Source organism: Episyrphus balteatus, chromosome 2, assembly GCF_945859705.1.
Source record: "Episyrphus balteatus chromosome 2, idEpiBalt1.1, whole genome shotgun sequence".
Classification (NCBI taxonomy): domain Eukaryota; kingdom Metazoa; phylum Arthropoda; class Insecta; order Diptera; family Syrphidae; genus Episyrphus; species Episyrphus balteatus.
This window is the reverse complement of record NC_079135.1, coordinates 15,620,602-15,642,070: the sequence shown is the minus strand read 5'-3', so window position 1 is coordinate 15,642,070 and position 21,469 is coordinate 15,620,602. Positions and strand designations below refer to the sequence as shown.

Genomic DNA, 21,469 nt, shown 5'->3' with positions numbered 1-21,469 from the left:
AATAAGGTCACATCAGTTCTTAATGAATCAACAAACGCATTAATGCGAGACTCCACTTGGCTATAATAATATCTTCATGTCACACAAAAAAAAAAAGAAAATATAAACATCATTTGCGGGAAGAGTATAGAGTCAAGTCATAATAAAACATAGTCTGGAAATAGTGTTGCAAGTGATGAGTTAAATGAAATACTGAGTTGTAACAATACTAATCTTTTAATATGATGGCAAAATTGGACAAAGAGTAGTGATGGGAATCGAATGATTTGAACTATCGATAGTTAGTAACTGAATGATTTGAACCATCGAATAGTTCTTTCATTCATTCGAATAAAAACAATCGAATAAAAGTATCGAATAAAAACTATCGAATAAAAAAAAACAAAAACAATTTGAATGAAAAAAACTATCGTTTAAGAAAATTATTCCAATGAAAAAAAAAACTATTCGAATGAAAAAACTATTCCAATGAAAATAGTTACTAAATGAATGAATGAATGAATGAATGATTTAGAACTATCGAATTAATGAATATTTTACAACTATCGATAGTTTGGTAGTTTTTATTCGATAGTTCCCATAACTAAAAAAGAGTTTTAAAGTTTTTTATAATCTCCTACCTGATACAAAAACTGAAGTAATTTTGAAAAATTTTATATTGCAACATTATCCTTCCAATCTATATGAAAGATTTCTTGGCAATAAATAAATCTTTTCTGTCGAGTTCCGTATAACTTACTCGCATAATCTTCTCCTCTGAAAGTATCCCTAACCTAATGACGATGGTACCATAATGTCTCTGCATAATATGCAATTTTCAGTGAGATCATAAATCACTGATTCGATTGTCATTCAAAACACACTTTTCACAGCACGGGGCAAAACAAACCAAACCAACCAACATTGAACAACATAAGAAATTAATTATAATTTCTATTCAGCAAAAATCTTTCAATTTGATTTGCAACACGTTGCACTCATGAACTAATATTTTATTTTACTATTTTTTTTTTTTTTAAGAAACCCATTTTCCATGAGTTACATAAAAACACTACTACACCACGACTCCAACTTAAACAAAAATAAATTCCCTCCATAAAGACCTGAAGTAATCATTGGAGAATTTCAAACTAATTGTCCATCAATCAAATTTTCATTTTCATTAACTGGAAACGAATGAACGAACACACAAAAGTTTATTGCACATCATTCAAGTTGTGAAAAAAATAAACGAAAAAAAAAAATCACATTGAGTGGTCCTCGAGGTATTGACAGGTTGGCCCGGTAAGAGAGAGGTCCTCCAAATGGACCATTTGTATCGAATTGTTTTTTTTTTTTCATTTCGTGTGCTGATGGGTGTACTACTTGGTTAATAGTCAGTTAATAGCCGCAGCAATGTTTGTGTGTGTTTCAGCAGAAAAAAAAAATAAATACAAAATTGATGAAAATTGAAAGTCAATGGCAATCAATTCAAAAGCACTAGTGTTGCAGAAAATGAAAATTTCAATTGAATGATTAAAAAAGCATTTTTGTACAAAAAAAATAAATAAAATAAAATCAGTGGTTTTTGTTGATTTCAATTTTGAAACACTTTTGTGTGTAATTTTTATGTCACAGTTTATTGCTGAATTAAAGAAACGGTTTCGGAAAAAAAAATTCAACAAAATTTTAAAATTTTGAATTTGAACAATCCCCAATGATAATTATTTTGTAAATGATAGGTAGGTTTTGAAAACTGAGAAATTTGGTTCAAGAAATGACTGAAACTTCAAAAATTTGAAACGATTTTTCCTTTAAAATTTTGGTCAGTTCTTGGCAAAATATTTCTGTCTTTTAACTAACTTCAAATGAAAACAGAAAAACATTTGAATTTGGTCACGACTTGTGGCCAGTGTTAAATTACTTTATTTATATTGGCTTCTATTATTTAATCGACACGGAAGAGAACTTAAGATTGTAAATAAAAACAAAACCATTTTTATTTGCCATTCGTGCTAATAATATTAGTTTATTAATTTTCACACCTGATTATTTCAAAAGATATAAATGTACATCATGCAAACAAGCACTAATTTTTAATTGCAACCCAATCCAAAAACCAATTATCAAAACTAATTTATGAACATAAAATTAACATATAAAAATAAAGAACTGTTTTGGAAATCGCATGACTGCAGATGGTTGAAGAAGTACTTTCTATTGAATATTAAACAATTAGAACCTCATTTAGTCCTTGTTTTTTTTTTTTTTTTTTATAGCAGTTTTTATAATATTTAATTCAGTTTAGTGCTACAGGAATCTTGTGTACCTAATATTTACTTACTTGTACAATTTTTTAGTATATATTTTATATTAAATCTGGTTGATATGGTTTTTGAAACATTTTGTTCTTCCGTCGCGTGTCGCTAGATTCTTACAATAAATTCTACTGTATTAAGACCCATTTTTAAAACACGATTTCGGTCCGAATTTTATACCTAAAATAATTTAATATTAAGAAAATAATTTTTTAAAAACCCTTATAACTTTACATACAAATATCAAAGCAAAAGAAAATGCAATTAAAATTCAAAAAAAAAAATATTGAAATTTAAATATTGGGATATAAAAAACTTCTCAACTGAATTTGAGCTTCCAAAACCAGATTGACTTTTTAGATACCTTAAAAAAGCAAATTTTTTTTTGCAATGTTCAAAGCATTAAAAAAAAATAGTGTTTCAGACAAAAATATGTACATATTCTATTTTGAAGTAGTTATAATAATGAGCTGAAATTGTTTTCAAACAATTTTTTTTTTTTTTTGTTTTGTTAGTTGATTTTTGGGGTGTTATAAATATCATTTAAATTAGTTCAACTACATTTATATGATTTACATTTTTAAAAGCCAGAACTTTGTTTCTGTCCTTATATTTTAAAACTGAGAATTTTGAAAAAAAAAAACTTACCTAACAAATTGTTTTTGAAAATTTTTTTATTTTAAAATACAATATTGTATCTTTCATAAATTTTTTGGACCTTTTTATTATTTTATTATTTATTATTAGAACTTAGTTAAAAAAAAATAAATATACTAAATTTTGATTAACCCATTTCCGGCGGCTGCCAGTTACAGTTGACTTAGAAACTTGAAATTTTACACACTTATTGTTTTTGATCTAATTAGAAGAAATGTGCAAACAAAATTTTTGGAAAAACTTCTGGTTTTCCGGAAAATTCATGTTGCGTTTTCGCAACGCTCACCGAAAATGGACCTTATCAAAATTATTTTTAAAAAAATTTCTTACATAGAATATAAATCAGTTTTATTTGAATATTTTCATGAAGAAATGAACTAGATATAAATACACTAAGTATTGAAAAATTGTTGAAAACAAAATGACAAATTGCGTTCAATAATTCTACCTCAAATTTTTCAGGAGCTCGAATTTTGAAAGTCCTAAAAAAGCACGAAAAATTTATTTTCACACAAAAATCCAAAAACAGGGGTCGAATCACGGCATACGTTCGTTAACGTATGGTTGCTATGTGTCCCTATCTTTTTCTAATAAATAAATAGAGACACAAATAGTAAAAACGTTAACGAATGATCGTAATCGTATGCTGTAATTCGACCCCAGGTCGATTAGATAATTGAACAATCTTTCAGAATCTATTTTTAGTTTATTTTAAATTATAATCAGTTAGGTTCCAAAAGTCTTCAAACATAACGTTGCGAAAACGCAACATTAGCCGGAAATGTTTCCGTTTTATGAAAACAAAATGTTTGTATTAAAATATTTGGTATTCTCCAAAATTTTGCAGCCCAACACCTTTAAACTTGTTCCACTTAATTTCAATAATCAAGAGCATTCAATGAAGAAAAATAAATTTAATATTTTAAATTTGTTATATTTGAAAAAAAAAGTTTAGGTAAATAATAAAATTAATTAAAAAAAAAATTATCAAGTGTTTATTTTTTTTTTTTTTTTTTTTAATTAAAACACATATCATTTCCTACTTCCTCTTTCAGCTGCCAATAAATATGTTCAAGAAAGGAGAATGGGCATTTTGGACGTTGAGCGGCCATCAATAAAATTGGTATCAAATGAAAGAATTATAGCCCAGGAAAAACTTTTACTATGGACGTTTCGCTGTATTGCGTTAAGAATGCAAGATAATGCAGTATTAGTATTGTTAATGCATAGTTCAATGTATGAAGGAAAAACTGATTTATATTTTTATATGGAATATAAAATATGATGCTCTGTCATTTTCCCTGAGCATGAAGACATTAATCTTGAAAATCCGACCAATAGAACTCATAATATAAGATTTTTAAGACAACCATTTCAGGTTCGAAAGTTTTCAAACGATTCAAAGTAACAAAAAATTGAACAACAAAACTCTAAAAATAGGCTTGAATTTGTTGTTTTAAAATGCTTATAGTTTGGGTTCTAGTGGTTGGATATTCAAGATAAAGGTCTTCAGACTCATTGAAAATGACAGAAAATAATATTTTGCACTTAAAATACCTACACAATTGAGTTATAACATTGAGACATATATAAAGTGTTAAATTCAAAAATGCATTTTATCCGTTATATACGTCACAGGGATAAAACTTCTGCACAATATACACTCCTCGCCACTTGAATAGGACACCCTTTTTGTTTTTAATAAAGTGGATATAACTCCAGTCTCTTAATAGTTAGCTGTTCAATATTTTACTATTTTGTGTGTCCCCTTATGCACTCTCTCTGTGAGCAAGATCATTCATTTTCAATGCCCCGTTAGTTAAATTTTGCAATTTTTTGTGGAACAACTGTAAAAAAATTGCCCCTATTTTTGTTCACTTGAATAGGACACCCCCTTTTTAATTGGTTTTCGGGTGCAAATCAAAGAAGGTGGAAATGCAAAAATGTTTTCCAATGTCTTTTAGTAATTTTTAGCTAATTTCAATTTAAATGGGTCGCGCGAAATTATTGGCAGAGGAAGAAATAGCGAAAATCTAGAGTGTCACCCGATTTTTCACCAAAAAGGTAAAAAAACGCATCAAAGCCGAAACATTTTTTCATTTTTTTTTACGAAACGAGTCCAACTGTCGACAAAATATGAAAGGCTTAACAATGAGTGCCATTACTGCAGCTGACAGAAGAGCGATTCAACGACTCGCATAAAATTTACATGACTTTGCCGCCGAAAAGAACGAAAAAGTGGTTAAAAAGCAAGTGCATCCGTAGTGAAGCGAGTGATTTCGAAGGCCAAAGACTTGAGGCGATTGCAGCTTAAGAAAAAACCATTTGTTAACACCTGCAGTAAAGAACAACGCCTTAGTTTCGGTCTGTTTTATGACATGAAGTAAAGCATGTTTTCTCCAATGAGAAAAAAAATTAATTTAGAGGGCCCCGTTGTCCTCAAGTATTATTTTTATGAAATAATGGTTAGTTTTTCCTTCGCAAAATATGAAACAAAAATTTTAAGCCAACTGCACCCCCAAATTAATTTTTTTTCTCATTGGAGAAAACATGCTTTACTTCATGTCATAAAACAGACCGAAACTAAGGCGTTGTTCTTTACTGCAGGTGTTAACAAATGGTTTTTTCTTAAGCTGCAATCGCCTCAAGTCTTTGGCCTTCGAAATCACTCGCTTCACTACGGATGCACTTGCTTTTTAACCACTTTTTCGTTCTTTTCGGCGGCAAAGTCATGTAAATTTTATGCGAGTCGTTGAATCGCTCTTCTGTCAGCTGCAGTAATGGCACTCATTGTTAAGCCTTTCATATTTTGTCGACAGTTGGACTCGTTTCGTAAAAAAAATGAAAAAATGTTTCGGCTTTGATGCGTTTTTTTACCTTTTTGGTGAAAAATCGGGTGACACTCTAGATTTTCGCTATTTCTTCCTCTGCCAATAATTTCGCGCGACCCATTTAAATTGAAATTAGCTAAAAATTACTAAAAGACATTGGAAAACATTTTTGCATTTCCACCTTCTTTGATTTGCACCCGAAAACCAATTAAAAAGGGGGTGTCCTATTCAAGTGAATAAAAATAGGGGCAATTTTTTTTACAGTTGTTCCACAAAAAATTGCAAAATTTAACTAACGGGGCATTGAAAATGAATGATCTTGCTCACAGAGAGAGTGCATAAGGGGACACACAAAATAGTAAAATATTGAACAGCTAACTATTAAGAGACTGGAGTTATATCCACTTTATTAAAAACAAAAAGGGTGTCCTATTCAAGTGGCGAGGAGTGTATGTAAACCTTAATTACATCAAAAAATAACAAATTCATTCCTGGCCGCGTAACGTCCACGTTTCATACAAACTTGCCCATTCTCCTTTAAAAAGAAAAATGTAGCTATCTCATAACAAAATAAAATGCACGACTGGATCGCACGAACTTGCTCCACAGTTCAAGTTGCTTAAATTCTTAAGACTTTTTATAATAAATTTGTTAAATATCAGGTACAAAAAAAAAATTAAATTAAAAAAAAAAAAAAACATAAAATTCGTTTAAAATAAAATAAAGCAAAATCTGAAATCAAATTGCCCTCCAAAACAAGCATGCACTTTTATTTGATATAATAAGGTGCATTTTTAGAAAAAAAAAATTTCAAAATCGTTAGAGCCGTTCTTATTTTTTATAAATAATTTTTTGGAAAAAAAGTTTTAAAATAAAGTTGGTATGCCATTTTGAAGAAACCACTGATCAACATCTAAAAACAAAATTTCAAAAAAATTCAATATTCCATTTTCGAAAATTTGATTTTTCAAACAAAAAAATGTTCAAAATTTTTTTAAAAATCCAAAAATTATTTTTTTTTTAATTTTATTTTTGGCTTATATTAAAATTATATAAATGCTTTTTTACAAATAGTTTCGTTGAAATCGAATTAGTAGTTTCGGAGCAAATCGGATTTAAGAAAAACAGTTCTATGGCAGGTACCGTTAATAATGATTTTCAAAATAAATTTTTTTTATTGAAAGATAGACCTTGTCTTAAAACTTGCATTTTAATTTTTTAAACAAAATCGTTGTAGCCGTTTTTGAAATATTTTAATTTTACTAAAATCGGTATATGACAAGTACCGTTATTTTTGGTCCAAAAAATTATTAAATAGTTCGGTTTGACATAACACTCCTTTTCAGCTTTTCCGTAGTCAATTAAAAAAACTATCATCATAATCTCATTTATCCATGATTAATTTTTTTTTTACAAATAAAAATTGTTATTGTTATTGATATAGAACCTGGAGAACTTTAAATAATCCTATCACTTTGAACTTAAATTTAAATAATGATTTTTTTATGGTTCCCTCTTGTGCTAAAATTAAAAATAATGTTTGTTTTTATTATTTTTTCCAGGCTTTTCATATGCCTCCTAATATGCTCTGGTTTGAGTCTTGTGCATGCTCAGGTTCTGCGAGGACAAAACATAAATGGTAAGTACAATACAAAGTAACCATTTTTTTTTTGTTAAAATTCAGCTTACTATCGAATTCTAAATTTGTACACAAAAAGTCCATTTTTAAATTTTCCTACACACAAATACAAAATATTTTTTTTTTTTAATAACTCTGCCAATCGCACAATGCACATGAATTATTTATTTTCAAAGAAACATTTTGCATTATGCTATTGGCATGTTATCCTTTATGAATTTTTTGCAGGACATAAACTAAACCTACACGATTAAATAAACACAAAAAATCAAAAAAAAAAAAAAAAAAAAATTCAAAAACAAAAGTCAAATTGATTTCGTAGCTTCTGGGAATGAAATTTGAATTACATAGAATTTGAAGTGTATTTGCATACCTACCTACACTCATATCAACATCAACATACATTATTTGCTGGCATCGTTTATTTTTGTTTAGAAATATTGTTTTACTTTGTAAAAGCTGGAAGCCATGTTACACAAATCATGGACACAATTTTTTTTTTTGAATTTTTTTTTTATTTTGTGTATTTGATAAATTTGAAAATTTGTTAGGTTATTTTTTGTGATGGTTAAAAATGTATGATATTTATACTATATTTGAATTGGTTGTGTAGAAAGTCATTTATGTATTTTGTTGTTGTTTGTAATTTTTGTTTTACACATCAAGTATTTTAAAACAAAGATTTAAATTACGATACATGTTTAATAAATATTAAATGTACGGAAATTGGAAATTAAGGTTATTGAGTTCGATCAAGCGAGAGTCTTATTTAGAGGATTTTTAATAAGAAAAATTCACCACAGCTATTGAAAGTAAATCACATATCTTTTTAAAGCGTGATTTTGGAGCAGTCGGGTTTTAAGTTTTCATCACTCAACGTCCCATAAAGCCTATTTAGTTCATAGAATATTTTCTGTAGCGTGTTTCTGATGTCCATGCGTCACATGATTTATAAAGATGTGTTTCAACAAACGAACAAAATTTCTTTAGAACATAAATTAAATATACATAAATGTGTAGGAAAAGAAAAAAACACTGCCAAGCTGCAAAAAAAATTGAGGATATGATTTGAAAATGGGTACACCAAGTCGTATACGTAATTTTTTTTTTAATTAATTTTAGTTAAATTTTATTTTAATGCATAACATCATCAAACAAAAATGTACATAGTATAAGTACAATTTTGTTCCTACAAATTGTAGGCGTAAAGCAAAATTGTTCTAAATACATAGGATTTTATTTTTATTTATATTTTTATTTTTATTTTTTCGGGTTTTTGTTTTAAATTTTTCTCAGTCTCTATGATAGAAACATAATTTTGTAGCGTCATTAAAGTTGTAAAACATCAAATTTACATTAATTTGGTATACTTTTGAAGATTATATGACTTTTCAAACCAAAGATACGGAACTTTAAGAGCAGGGGGTTGGCGTCCCGAAAACCAACACTTAAGCTTTTCTAATACCCTTCTTTCAGATTTGAATAAATCTGCCTTCCTATATTTCTTTCCACAAAATGCTTCTTTTCTTAATAACTTTTTTGTACTTAGACTATAGTTTTCAGATCAATAACTTTCGACTAATACATCGCCACGGTGGTCTTGAAAACGCGGCAGGTTTTATAAAAATGGATCCCAAAAGTAATGATGCAGATTTTTTCGAGTTACAGAGTTTTTTTGAGTTACAGGCATTATACATATATATACATTTGACTTATAATGGGGGGAAAAAATTAAACAAAAAAAAAAGCACATTATAATGTCCTATACCTTTTTGGAAAGCTAAAATATACTCCTTGAATTTGGTGTTTATTTGAAGTTAATTGAGTAAATAGTTTTTGAGAAATTTAATTTCAAAGAATTTAAAAAAGAAAATAATTTTTTGTATTTAATTTAATTTTTTTTTTTAATTTGAAACTCGTAGCAAGTTTTTTTTCAAAATTTAATGTTCTATTTAGTTATTAGTCAAATCCTTAAAAATAAATGCAAAAAACTATTCTAGTTTTTCAAAAATGAAAAAAAAAAAGATAGGCACTTTTATATTTGTTTTATTTGTTCCTAAGGAAAAAATTGTATAATGGTTATTTAATCAACAGATTTGTAAGTTCTAATCACACTTAGTGTGACTCAAAATCAACCCCAAGAACGTAGTGGTATTTCGGCTCCTTTTTTGAGGTTTTTTGTTCATTTTTGGTGTTTTTTTTTGACATTTTTAGAGTTTTGTATTTTTTTTTTATTTTTATATTTTTTTAAATTATTTTACATACATTTTTTCCTTAAATCTTAAAAACAAAGATACTTTTAAAAGTTTTTTTGTTTTTGACTTAAAATCAATGAGAGCATTGATTTGTGTAAAAAAAATTTACCCTTTATTAAAATCAAATAAATAAAATAAACTAAAAAAAAAAAAATATTTTTTTTTAAATAATAACTTTAAAATTAAATTTCTCAAAAACTATTTACTCAATCAACTTCAAATAAACATCAAATTCAAGGATAATATTTAAGCTTTCAAAAAAGGTATAGGACATTATAATGTGCTATTGTTTTTTGTTTAATTTTTGTTCCCCCATTCTAAGTCAAATGTATTATATGTATAATGCCTGTAACTCAAAAAAGGGATCAGGTACGATTTTGAAATTTACAAATTTGGAATCCTGAGATCATTTCGAACAAATCTGCATCATTACTTTTGGGATCCATTTTTATAAACCTTGCCGCATTTTCAAGACCACCGTGTCGCATGAATTTCAAAAATATACCAAATTATTGGAAATTTGATGGTCTATAACTTTTAATGTTTAACAAATTATGTTTTACTGGGAATTATATAATCTTAAAAAAAAAAACGAAAAAAAAAATTAATTAAAACAACATAACCTCAAAACTATTGCCCGCTAAGAAAAATAATGTATTACAAAGAAAAAGATAATTAAATTTCCAAGAACTTTGGTCCGACAACGATTTCTATAGGACCCATAGTTTATAAGATATAGAAAAAATGGCGGATTTCGCCAGGGGGGTGACTTAAGCTTTTCTAATACCCCTCTTTCAGATTTGAAAAATTCAGCCGTTCTGTATTTCGTTCCACAAAATACACGTTTTTTACTAACTTTCCTGTACTATAACATGATTTTTTTAATTTATTCGTAATTTCCAAGCTTTTTTTTTTATTTATTTTTTAGTGCACCTCATATACAAAATGTTTGGCTATTAGCAATTGTCATTAAAATGGCTCCAACGATTTGAATTCATTTTATACAGTTTTTAAACAGTTTTTGGAAGAATAAAAAATGTTCTTATACACACTGTTAGAAATTTGTTTATAACGAATTATCCCATACATAAAAACATATCCTCGAAAACATTCAACATTTTGGCTTTTTGTAACGGTAATATTTCAAAAACGGAGACCAATCAAATTTTTATGACTTTATTCAAAATATAGTATTCTCAATTTTTAAGTTTTTATTTTTCTAAAATCTCTTTAAATCTTTCTAAACATTTCTCTGCCTTTTAATGTTAATATGTTGTAAAACCATACAACCATCAGTGTAATTGCTATTGAATTGAATTTGATTATAATAAAATCAAATGTTTTTTTGAAAACAATGTCTAACCCAATCCAACTCAAGGTGTGTATGTGTAAAGATGTAGTAGAATGTTGATTTTAACTTGAAGAGAAAAACTTTCTAAAAAACCTCAACTAAATTGTGTTCAATCGTACGTTTATACGAAAAAAAAAGTTTCTTTTTCTTCAAATCTTCCTTCTGATGGAATTTTTCTTTTGTAAAAGTTCTTTGTTTCAATAAACCCCATAAAAAACACAAAAACTTTGTTTAAAAAAAACGAGTCTCTCAATCTTCTAAGTGAATAAAAAAAAAACTATACATCATTCTAAGAATATACAACAAACAATACAATCTAGAAGAGAAACAAGAAAATAAAGGATATACCTTTAACAAACCAATGAAATTTCGTCTTCCGAAAGCAATTAGCTTTGTTCCTTGAGTGAAAACAAATTGTGCTTCGAATGACTAAAAGGCATGCTAACAATTTTCAATTGTTTAGTTTTTTTGTTGTGTCCCTTTGGTTTGTTCAAAATGGTTCTGCTTATGTTGTTATTCGCATTGATTTGTGTATATATAAAAAAAACACATTAAAAAAAAGGTAAAGGTATAAACAAAGTGTTGTAGGTGTTGGTTTAAAGCTGTTGAATGGGGTCAAACTGTAAATAGTTGAAAAACAAAGGTGTAATTTGAAAATAAGTTATAATAAGAATTAAAGGTGTTTTGAAAAATTGTGGAACTGAAACATGCTTATGCTCAACTTTATTCACACAAAAAAATCGAGCAGAGAACATTTTTTGAAAAAGAGCAGTGAGATAACAAAGAGCAGATAGCAGTTTTGCCTAAAAACGCAGTGAAATCTGTAAGAGCATGGAAAATTTTTTCTGTTCCCCTTGTTCACTTGATTGCTTCATGTTTATCAGGACGTAAATTATAAAAAAAAGAACACAGCAAATTAGATTGGTTTCAATTATTGTAATCCTGAGGACTGAGCAGTTAGCAGCTATATAAAAGAGCAATTGAAACTGCTGCTCAGTGGAAGAGCAGAGTGATTGCAAGTAGTGATGGGAACTATCGAATGATTTGAACTATCGATAGTTAGTAACTGAATGATTTGAACTATCGAATAGTTCATTTATTCATTCATTAATTTATTCATTCGAATAAAAACTATCGAAAAAACCATCGTATAAAAAAAAAAATATTCGAATGAGAAAACTATCGAATAAAAAAACTATTTGAATGAAAAAACTATCGTTTAAGAAAATTATTCAAATGAGAAAACTATCGAATAATAAACTATTCGAATAAAAAACTATCGAATGAAAAAACTATTCGAACGAAAATACATAGTAACTAAATGAATGATTTAAAACTATCGAATGAATGAATATTTTACAACTATCGATAGTTTGATAGTTTTTATTCGATAGTTCCCATCACTAATTGCAAGCTGCTATCGCTATCAGCTGGAGTGTAGGTCCTCAATATAAGCTCATTAACGCTTCTTATCACCTTCAAATCGATTGAATACAAGTTTTTACTTTCAAGTGAAGATAATGCTTACCTAAAGTTTTTTCTAAGATTCAATTAAGAGTCTTGTTTATAGTGAAATCTCTTTGAAGGATTTTCGAATTTTCTAAAAGACAGATGTATGACAAAAAACTTTTCTGCGGATTACTTTTGTTTTCGTATCTTACTTATTCGCTTTCCATTTAATTTTTTTTTATCTTCTCTTTATTTTACAATCATCCAGTAGGTGTTAAACAGCTTTGGTGTAAATAACCCTTTAATTGAATTAACTTTCAATTAAAAACAGAATTTACCTCAGATCCTTTTCTGATGACAGAATCCTACACACACACACACACTAGTATAGTAATAATGAGTTAGTCATTGGGAGGTAACTTTATAACTTTTCACATTTAAAACTCTCATCCAGAAACTGTCTAGGAACATGGTTACCAAATATATACCAACAACATTGTCACCTCAGATTCCTTGTTACATCTCTGTCTTCTCTCCGCCACCTTCGGGCTTATACTTTACATTAAAAAGGTTCATAGTTTGAAAACACGAAACACCAACCAACAAATTCATGACTTTGTGAGGAGACTAGCTAAGACTAAGTTTAAGTTTAAGTTTAAAGGAATGTAGTGTTTCGCGTAAACACCTACTTTTTTTTTTATATGTGTTAGAGAGAAGACTTTCTCGTATAAGTACGATATAGAAAAGTTGCATAGAAATCCAATAAGAATAACTGTTCTAACTGTACATAATGACACATTAAACTTGTGAGTGGTTGTTGAGCGCGTTTGATAGTGTTTTAGAAATCCCAGCGAAATTCACACAATATCCTTAATTAAAGAAGTTTCTCTTTCTCATCAGCAAAAGCGTGCAAAAGTGTAGTATAAAATGGTAACAAGCTGAAACAGTGAAAAGTTTTTACGTGTATAGCGTGTTTACGTTTTCGTAACTGGGTTTAATCCTTAGTAATAAGGGTTGTCTTGTTTTAAGGAAGAAGAACTCGGTAACAACAAAAAGTATCTATAAACTTTCGTTTTTTTTTTGTCTGTTTTGTTTTTGAGGGTATCGAGGATTGAAAGGTAAGTATTTCAAGTGCACTGCAGTCGAATTTTAAATTGACTTGGGCTAAGAAAAGTTATAAAGTTTTTCGGGGAAATATATAGAGTGTTGGAATGGTATTAAGTAGGTATGGGATGGCTATTTAAATGATTGAGTTATAGAAATTTGTAATTGCAGATTGATGAAATTGCTGAACTTTTATTTCAAATCTGTTTGTATACAATAATAAGAGTAGATTTAATAAGAAAATCTAGATCTTTCAGATCAGTCATGTGAGTTATTTAAAAAAAAATGGGATGAAATATTAGGATTGGACAATAAATCTTTGAGCTAAGCTTCAAATTTGTAACAAGTTTGTTACAAATTTCTGAGTTTGAATGGTTTTCTGTGCTTAATTATTTCAACGGATGTGTCAGTCAATGATTACTTAATTGGCGTATTCCCATTCCCTTTTTTCACTATTCAACATCTACAAATTTCTAAAATCGATTATTTTTAATTAACTTATTCATTGGCTTTTAGGGACCAATTATAGATAGTTTCTTCGAATAAAACACCCTTTCATCTATTTTTTTTTTATAAAAACTCTTTATTCCTGCCTTCTATATCAAATTCAACGTTTTCACCAAATTTCATTTAGGTGGCCCATTATTTTTGTTTTCCCTTTAGAATCTTGTTTCTTATCTCAAAATTAATATAGTTGCTGAATTTCATTAGTGATGGGATTTATCGAATGATTTGAATTATCGATAGTTAGTAACTAGAGCTGTACCAAATCGTATGTATTCGTTACTAAAATGCGGGTATTTGCTTCAGTAACGAGTAACGAAACGTTGCGAAGTGATACACTCAATTTGTCGCATTTAGCATCTCGTGTCGATATCGTTACCGTAGTCGGAATGCTAACTCCAGATAATTATCTGGAGTTTACTTTTGTCCCGTTAAAAACAGTAGTGGCAAGGTATCTTTGTGTTATCGATAAAATACATAATACATATTTTCTCTATGTGGCCGAAATATACCAACGCCGCAACTAATGTGTTTATGACCTTTTTGTTAATGGTCTTGAAATGTAGCTTAAGAATGTACAAAAGTTTTTTGGATTTTCAAAAAATTTGTTTATATCCAGTGCAAAATTTTTAACTAAAAAAAAGCAAAGAAAACGAGGTTTGAAAATCGCTCTCAATAGAAAAAAAAAAAAAAATGAAAAATTGTTCGACAAAGTTGTATTGAAGTGTTAATATTCCAAAATCTGCGCGATGTACATTTGGAATAAAGGTTTCTTAAGAATTGTGATAAGATTACGGAACGAATATAAACAAAAAATTACCAAAGTTTTGTCGAAAATTTAGAAAAAAAATCATGAAAAGTTTTCACGTTTGATTAAAAAAAAATCGAAAAAAAATCAGTATAGCTACATTCAAACTCTTATAACATGAGAACAAAGCAACTTAAATTAATGTTTATGGCCTTAAAATGAAGCTTAGATTATACAAACTGTTTTTGGTTTTTTCAAAACAAAAAAAATGTTTACACCCTTATACCAACGTACGAAACATACCTACTTAAAATATCAAACATACGAAACGTATCAAATACATGAAATATACGAAATGTACGAAACATACGATAGTAACGAGTAACGATATTATTGATGTGGGTACTAGTATCAAAAGTAACGTATACATGCGGGAACTCGTGTTGTCGTTACTTTTACAGCCCTATTAGTAACTGAATGATTTGAACTATCGAATAGTTCATTAATTCATTCAATTATTCATTCGAATAAAAACTATCGAATACAAAAAACTATTCGATTGAAAATACTTTCGCATTAAAAAAAAAACTATTTAAATGAAAAAAACTATCGTATAAAAAACTATTCGAAAGAAAAAAAACTATCGAATAAAAAAACTATTTGAATGAAAATAGCTAAATGAATGAATTATTTAAAACTATCGAATGAATGAATATTTTACAACTATCGATGGTTTGATAGTTTTTATTCGATAGTTCCCATCCCTAATTTCAATAGTTTACCACTATTTTTACTTACTTTTTCCAATATACCCACATTTTCCCTACAACTTAAAAAAAAAACACCCTTTCACATGAAAAAAATCTATATACCTACCTATTTTATTCGTAGTTCCCATGGGAAAGAAAACATTTTTAATCAATTTCATAACGATAACATTTATACCATTGACTTTATCGCACTATTTTATTTGTTTTGGTTTCGTGTTTAAAAAAATTTTGAAATATTAATCAAATCCAACATTCGACTATAAAGAAGTTCAAAAAAGTTCTTTCAATTTCAATTTTGTTTCTTCTCTTCTCTTACAGATGCTAACATGGATTTCAATCTTTTGGGTGCAGTTAAAGAATTGATCGGTGTTGACTTTGTCGATGGTAGCGACAACTTCCCCGCCTATGAATTTTTCGCAACGTCTGATATCAAAGACTCATATCGCCTGCATCTCCCCGAACGATTGTATGAGTTTGCAATTACAACAATCTTTCGTCCAGTAACACGTAATGGTGGATATTTATTCAGCATTGTAAATCCTGAAGAAACAATTGTCCAATTGGGTATTCATTTGAGTCCAGCAACAACTGGCAAATGGAACATAACACTGCTCTATACCAATTCGGATAGTACATGGGCCAGCAAAAAGTTGGCCACATTCGAAATACCATATTCGAATACATGGCAGACTGTGGCTTTTAAAATACTCTCGGACCAGGTTACCTTCTATCACAACTGCATTGAGACGCAATCGGTGATGGTTAAACGAGAACCCATTGAATTGATATTTGATTCGGCTTCGACCCTTTATATTGGGCAAGCTGGTCCCTTGTTGAAGGGCCATTTTGAGGTAAGTGGAATTTAAAATTTTTCTTTTTTTGATCATATAAAGTTTTGTACTTTTGAATGCTCTCTTTCTATTGGAAGATTAAATCCAATGGAGAGATTGTGTTAGAGTGCAAGTTTATGGTACGTCTCGTCAAGGATGTATGCAACTTATAAAGAGATGTTGTACACATTGCATAAAGTTATTTGCCATGAATGGAGAAAAAGGATGTAATAAAATAAAGTTTTTTACTAAGCAATTTTCTTAATTGAAGAAGAACTTTTGCCTTTTAAAGTTCGAAAGTGATTATAAATGATATATTCCAAAAACAATTAGAAAATAGGAGTTTATTTTTAAATTTAAGTTTTATTTCATAGAAAATGAAAAAAATATTTTGCTGAAATTTGGTTGATTAAAACCTTGAGAAATATATTTATCAATTATTTAAAATTATGACACTAACCGAAATTCCTTATTAGCTGCGTTCCTTTGGGAATATTTATCTACTATTTAGTACATAAAACTACTTTGAACTACTTTTGCTCTATTGGAAAAGTAGATCAAAGAAGCTTTAAGTACTAAGCAGTAGATAAATATTCCCAAAGGAAAGCAGCTATTAATTAATCACAGTAAAATGTGATTTAATTGAACAGGAAGTTTCTATAGGTATACTCACATTTTTTTGCAAATCTAAAACTTTTTTTTTTTTTTTGAGGAATTCCTTCTTAAAATGGGTATTGTGGATATTTAAACTTGAAATAGGTACTATCTATTAGACTGGGCCAAAAAAATAAAATATTTTTTTTTTTGAAAGTTACTTCGAAAATCTTGTTCAGGATGATGAAAAAAAAATTTGGTGAAAATTTGAGCCGTTAAAAAAAATTTTAAGAGGTCTATCATCGGTGTTTTTTATTTTTATACATGATATGATGTTTTACAACAGAACTGCTAGACGATCAAAGTAAAAAAAATTTCTGTTCATTTTTTCTTATATAAAATTAAATTTCCTACAAAAAAGATCTAATTGAAAATTTTCGTCAGACGAGCCGTATTCGAGTAATTAAGCTTTTTAAATCGAAGTGTTTTTTCAATTTGCCTGTTTCACTTTGGAATTTTGTGATGAGCAAATAAGTGAATAGAAAAATAAAACCACGACAGATTCTTATAGGAAATTTAATTCTCTACAAAAAAGGTCTCTTAGTAATTTTCCTTAAATTGAGTTTTGAAGAAGTTATTCACTATTTAAATCAAGAAAAAAATTAAAAAATCAATTTTCAATTTCAAAATTTTCTAATTCACTGAAAATTCAATATTTTCAAATTAGCAAGATGTTTTCTTGTAGGGAATTAAACGTTCTATAAAAAGTTCCTTGGCAGCAAATTAATTGCTTTAACCGTTAAGAAGATATTCGTATCAAAACCAATGCCCACTGATTTCAATAGTTTTCTTATGACAAGTATGCATTTGCGATTTGAATACGATTATCTTCTAAACGGTTAAAGCAATTAATTTGCTGCCAAAGAACTTTTTATAGAACGTTTAATTCCCTACAAGAAAACATCTTGCTAATTTGAAAATATTGAATTTTCAGTGAATTAGAAAATTTTGAAATTGAAAATTGATTTTTTAATTTTTTTCTCGATTTAAATCGTGAATAACTTCTTCAAAACTCAATTCAGGGAAAATTACTAAGAGACCTTTTTTGTAGAGAATTAAATTTCCTATAAGAATCTGTCGTGGTTTTATTTTTCTATTCACTTATTTGCTCATCACAAAATTCCAAAGTGAAACAGGCAAATTGAAAAAACACTTCGATTTAAAAAGCTTAATTACTCGAATACGGCTAGTCTGACTAAAATTTTCAATTGTATCTTTTTTGTAGGAAATTTAATTTTATATAAGAAAAAATGAACAGAAATTTTTTTTACTTTGATCATCTAGCAGTTCTGTTGTAAAACATCATATCATGTATAAAAATAAAAAACACCGATGATAGACCTCTTAAAATTTTTTTTAACGGCTCAAATTTTCACCAAATTTTTTTTTCATCATCCTGAACAAGATTTTCGAAGTAAATTTCAAAAAAAAAAATATTTTATTTTTTTGGCCCAGTCTACTATCTATAGTGCAATTTTTTACACAATGGAAAAAATTCATGAAAGCTAAAAATCTTAACTGTAGAAAGTGAGTTTGGACACAAAGGATACAGTTGCCTTAGGGTTCTATAACTCAGTGGCATTTTTATATACATTTATGTATGTATAATATAGTATACAATTGGAAAACGAATACAACATTTTACGAAAATATAGATAAACAGCTGATAACATGTTTGCCGACATCACGGTAATTTTTTTTTTTTTAGCTAAACCCAAATGTCTAACTAACTGACCCAAATTTTGTATTAAGTGATATCAATGATAAAAATTGTGCAAAAGTAATTAGGTATCTGAAATATTAGAATTTTAGAAAATTGTCAAGAAACACATTTTTGGATTTAAAAAAATAAATTTTTAGAATGGAGCTGGTAAATATTTTTTTTTTTTTATTTTATTTTAATTCGATTTATAATCTGTTTAACAACTTTATTTTGAAATTTTTTGTATGGGAAACAATATAAAAAAAACTGCAACGATTAAAAAAACAAACAAACAAAATTTTAGAATTAAATTCGTCAAAAATTAAGATAGGTACTACCCGAATTTTTCATTTTTTTTTAGTTCTTTAGTTCTTTAAAATTAATGTTGATCAAAAATCATTTATTCAATTAAAAAGTTAATAACACAACAAAGCTATCATGTGATGTAATTTGTTCTGGTTCTCTTATAAAAACTGCAATTTTTTTACATCGAGATTTAGGCCGAATTACCATTCCTATCAAATAGCTATCTTGTTACAAGTCCAATGGACAAAAATACAACTTTTGGGAAGCTTTTAGGACATAATATACATACATTTATAAATATTTTAAGGTCAAAACCGTATTTGAAAAGAATGATTCAGTGATAGAATTTCGTATTGACGTTTCATATGTAATGAAAATGCGGAATATTATGAATTCTTGTCAAATTCTATTTATTGTTATTAAATTACGAAAAGAGAAAAAAAAAAAAACAATACAAAAAAATAAAAAACGAAAAAATTTCTATTGATTGCCACATACAAAATTTAAATTATTTTGAAACTTAAAAACTTTTTTGTACTTATTTCACTTTATTTCACTTATTTCGATGTAGTTCTGGCTGTAAGCTAAGTTGCTTATTCATTATGGTTAAACAATATCAACAATTTTTCTTTAAAAAAATTAAAAATGTTTGTATTATAATTTTCATAATCCTTAACATATTTTATAAATTTGAAGACCTTCTACCAACTTCACCGAACTTTGTAATTTAAATTTCGTTGGGTTAATTTACAGTAGAACATTAAAAAATTGGAGAGTATTTTTTTATATTTGTTAATTCATAGTACAGATAAAATAGACATAAAAAAAAAAATTGTTACACTCATAAAACTTGGCGAAAAGTTTGCTTTTGGGATAAGAACCAAGGATAAAAAGTCTATAAAAAAAGTTAGGTGGAAAGGCGTTTTTTTTCGCGGAGAAGAGGGAGGGGGTGAAGGTCAAAAATATACTAAACAAAATTGTTTGTGGAATATCATCATATGACACATGTTTTCAAGGTATTTTTAATCCTTAATCTAATGACATAAAAATACAGTCAATGTGACTGCTCTAAGAAAAATAATAGCAGATTAAAAAGAAGGGTGTTTGTTTTTTGACTGCAACAGGTATAATCTAACCGAAACACATGTGAAAAACATGCTACACTGATGAAATTCGGGATGAAGGTTTGAGATAAAGCAGGGACAAAGGATTCATAAAGTTGTTAAAAATATTTTTGGTGAAAGGGTGTTTTTTTGATGGGTTGAGTTGTGTGTGAGAAAACTGTCATAACAGCTGACATACATTTTGTTAATTTTTTAAACTTAGTGAAAAAGTTATGTTTTCTAACAAGAACGAAAAATCAACGGAGTCTACAAATTTATCTTGAGTGAAAGGGTGTTTTTTTTTTTAAGAAATGATAATTTGGAATTAGTAAAAAAAATGGGACAAAATTGTTACACCAATAAAAATTGGTACAAAATTTTCATTTATAACAAAAACCAAAAACCCAAACAGTGTATTTAAATATTTTAGTTCAAATGGTGTTTTGTTTGGGAAATAAGGGAAATCCACGATAAGGCCGAAAAAACAATAATGGTATAAAGGTACCCTTACAAAATTTATTAAATATGTTGTCTTTCCCATGGGAATTACGAATAAAATAATTTTATACATTTTTTTCAAGTGAAAGGGTGTTTTTTTTAAGATGTATTGTTTTAGTATATTGAAAAAAGTAAGTAATAATAATGGTACCCTATTGAAATCCAGCAATTATGTTACTTTTGAGATTAGAAACAAGAATCTAAAGTGTCTTTAAGAATGTCATGGCTTAAACGGTGTATTTTTTTTTTTTTTTGAGTGAAAACAAAAATGATGGATGAAAACTTTGAAATTGGGATCCAAAGCAAGAATAAAGAGTTTACATAAAAAAATTAGGTGAAAGGGTGTTTTTTCGAAGAGACAGTAAAATCTGTAATTGGTCCCAAAAAGCCAATGATTCATTATATTTTTGGTTTCGACGACGAATTGAACGTTTTTACTAAAGTTCTTAGACGTTTTTGTTCTCTGTGTATTGATTCCTTGAGATAGAAATCAGGAAGTATAAAAGTTTTAAACTTTTTACTTTTATAATCAAACGATGTTAACAGCCAGTTTTACCTACATGGTGTACAAAAAACGTCACTTTTGTCCGTTTTTTTTTTATCTGCTTCTAGCGACCGCATTATAACTAATCCAAGCATTTAACATGTCTCGAGAGAAAATATCTGCCTAAAACAAAATAAAACTTCCGCCATAGAAATTCAAATAAATGCTTTAAAACCGTAGTTAAAATAAAATAATCGCTATAATAATTAGGGTTAATGGACTCCATT

General features: G+C 28.1%; 1 protein-coding gene across 5 annotated transcripts in view; it reads left to right on the top strand.

The window, feature by feature from the left end:
- Positions 1 to 21,469, top strand: part of LOC129911779 (collagen alpha-1(XVIII) chain) — a 402,503-nt gene that overhangs the window by 33,906 nt on the left and 347,128 nt on the right. For all 5 annotated transcript variants that reach the window (XM_055989696.1, XM_055989697.1, XM_055989695.1 and 2 more), the window contains exons 2-3: positions 7,348 to 7,424; positions 15,924 to 16,456. In XM_055989696.1, the coding sequence (XP_055845671.1) occupies positions 7,348 to 7,424; positions 15,924 to 16,456 (610 nt within the window). The remainder of the gene's footprint in view (positions 1 to 7,347; positions 7,425 to 15,923; positions 16,457 to 21,469) is intronic.